Source organism: Sphaeroforma arctica, assembly GCF_001186125.1.
Source record: "Sphaeroforma arctica JP610 unplaced genomic scaffold supercont1.3846, whole genome shotgun sequence".
NCBI classification, from domain to species: Eukaryota; class Ichthyosporea; order Ichthyophonida; genus Sphaeroforma; species Sphaeroforma arctica.
Window position 1 is genome coordinate 68 of NW_014036712.1, and position 2,897 is coordinate 2,964.

The 2,897-nt window shown below is 42.1% G+C and overlaps 1 protein-coding gene across 1 annotated transcript; it reads left to right on the forward strand.

Moving 5' to 3' along the window:
* Positions 1–1,498: 1,498 nt before the first annotated feature.
* Positions 1,499–1,742, forward strand: SARC_13870 (hypothetical protein; the record flags this gene model as incomplete). Its single annotated transcript, XM_014292000.1, has 1 exon — positions 1,499–1,742. A coding segment is annotated over one exon (244 nt), but the record flags the coding sequence as incomplete, so codon positions are not given.
* Between the last annotated feature and the right edge of the window lie 1,155 nt (positions 1,743–2,897).

The following is a 2,897-nucleotide window of genomic DNA, read 5'->3' on the forward strand; positions in this document are numbered from 1 at the left end:
ATATATGATGTCTGCAAAAACTTTTTTAAAATGACGTAGGAAGCTATAGATATTTGTATTTCACGGGGCGTGGGCAATCCTTCTCCTTGTGGATATGTGTCCTCATGTCGACTATTCTTCAAAGAGTTGTACTTGGCCGTACGTCCAGGTGTATTGACTATCGTATTATCGTATACGGTGCAAGTTCGTAGTATTGAACGCCTGAATTTTTTTTTAATATGAGCGGATTCAGTACTTAACAGGCAAATTTGTCTCGCACCAAACCTCCATCGTATTGCACGAATGGTCTGGTTTGTTTGCAGGATGGGATGAGTCTCAGCGCAGCCGCTGAGCAGATTGGCAACTATAGCATGAACGACGGTGGGATGGGTAACTTCACCGCACAGGAACAGCAACGGAGGAACTTGCAGCAACAGATGCAGCAGCAGATGTTCCAGGGAGCGGCGAATGGTCTGTTTCAGGTACAGTTAATCCTCTATCTTGTCTACATCTAATTGTATTCTCTTTGTCTCAGGGGCATATCGGCGCTTAGAAGCATTGTATATTCTGCTCGCTTACGTATTGGTTATCTACCTGTACGTCTGTCCAGTTTGGCTTGAAACTAGCTTTGAAACAATTTTGTGGTTTGACTATACTGTATGTCTATATGTTACTCAAATTCTCTGTGAAGGGTACAAGTATGCTACCGTTCGATTTACATCTCAGTTTGTATCGGGCTATCCACATCTTGATCAACAAAGGTGTATGTAAAGTGGTTTCCATGTTAAGTGCATATTTTATTTACTTATCGACATTGCCCATTGTCTCCTTCTCGAAACCCAATATTAAATCCCTGTTGATTACAAACCACGTTACAGCCACAACAGATCATTCCCACAGCCCCGTTGTATGGCATGTACCAGAATGCCGGTGGTACCAAGATGTCTGCCGGAGGTGGTGTGAAGGAAGCGCAACTGCAGTCAACGAGTAACCAGAACATAGTTTGCACCAAGTTACCGTTGCATTGGCGATGCAATAAGAGTTTCATGACCTCGTTTCTGGTATGTTACTTACGTATATGAGAGTTTCTCGACCTCGTTGCTGGTACGTCATGTATATTGCAATTTAATTACTTCCTTTGCGGTTTGCGTTGTACCTATGTTTTCAGAAAAATTTCCGTCTTTTGGGCTATATCTGTTGTTTTCGGATGTGTTGCCCCCTTTTTTGATTCACTCACCCAAATGTGAATGATAATGCCAGTGGCAAGCTGGATTCTCACACATGTAAGGCTACTCTCTGTATCTCAATCGAAGCACGAACAATTCATTGTCATTCTCACTTTGTCATTCTCACTTCCTTTCTCATACCCTTCAATTGAACTCTTGGTCGCACTCTTTCTCATATTAATTCTCGTATTTATTCTGATTTTCATTCTTATTTTAGTTTTCATTGTCACTCTCACTCTCAATCTCATTCTCATTCTTATTCTCATTCTGATTCAAATCACACTCTCAATAAGGTATACGCGCTGTGCATAGTGCCCGATGGGACTGAATGCACCGTACACGCTCAGAACGAGGAGGCTTTGTTCTCGGAGATGAAGAATAACTCAGCCACTATAGTCAATGGCGTGGCCACATTCGAAGATCTGCGGTTTGTTGGGCGCTCGGGTAGGGGAAAGACGCTGACAGTGACAGTCAAGATACTCACACACCCGCCCATGACGGCACAACTGTTCGATCATATCAAGATCACGGTGGACGGTATGTATGGGTGTTACTTCTTACAAGTTGGTGGTGGAGTTGTTACTTACAGGTTGTGTGGTACAGGTTGTGTGCACGTGATCACTTGTGTAGATGTTACAACTTGTGTAGCCTGTGTAGGTATTACAACATGTGTATGTGTTACAACACGTGTATGTGTTGTGTAGTCGTTGCGCTGTGAAGGGGTGCGTCTAGTTGACCGTACGGCGATCAGTCGGAAACGACTAGTTAAAGATCTCTGCTGTTCGCGTTGATAGGTATGATCTCTGGATGATACAGTAGACAATACAGTCAGCCTCTTATCACCGTACAGTGTTGAGAAGCACTTGTACAAATAAAAAAATAATTAGATGCATCGCAGAGCGATAGTGTACAAGAATCTACAGTTTCGCATTTGAGATCAGAAAGGGATCTAAGAACAATTTCGACGGTCATTGTAGATACACAGAACCGCGCAGAAAGAATCTATGGTTGTCCATTTGTTAGGCTGAGAAGTGTATATCAGATTTACAGTCGTAGTGGTCGGGTTCGGGAAGTACTTGGCAACTGATTCTTTTACCTGTCAAGTCCCAGAGCACGCAGACGTATGATAGTAAACATTGATATATAGTTCTATAACAACTAAAGGCTTTGTATTAATCGGCCTCCAATTTATCTTTCCTGTGTTATTAGATTATTCACTTAACAATGGCCCATAAATTTGTTTTCCTTAGGAGTCCTACAGAACCGCGCAGACGCTTGTTTCGGATTGTATACTAAATAGGACTTGGTAAATAGTGATCTATAGTATTGTAAATAGTCTGTGAATTGATTGGCTACTATTCCATTTTTCTTGTAGGTCCCAGAGAACCGCGCAGACGCTTGAATAGGCTGAGCAGTGGTGACGCCGGGGGAGCGTCTCCGAAGAGTTTGAAGTCTAATTTGGCCAATCCAAACAGTTCCAGTACACTAAGTAATTCAAGCTCGTTCTCTAAGCGCTCGACTGCCTCGAAGACTGAGACAGCCGGTAAGTTTTTGGCTTTACGTTTTGAATGTATGTTAAATTTCTTAGTTATTGTCATGATAACTGGTTTATGGTTTGCAGTGTGTTCTTTGTTTGCATTTGTTCGCTCTATCACTAGCTTGCGGATATGACTATATATATATATATGTATA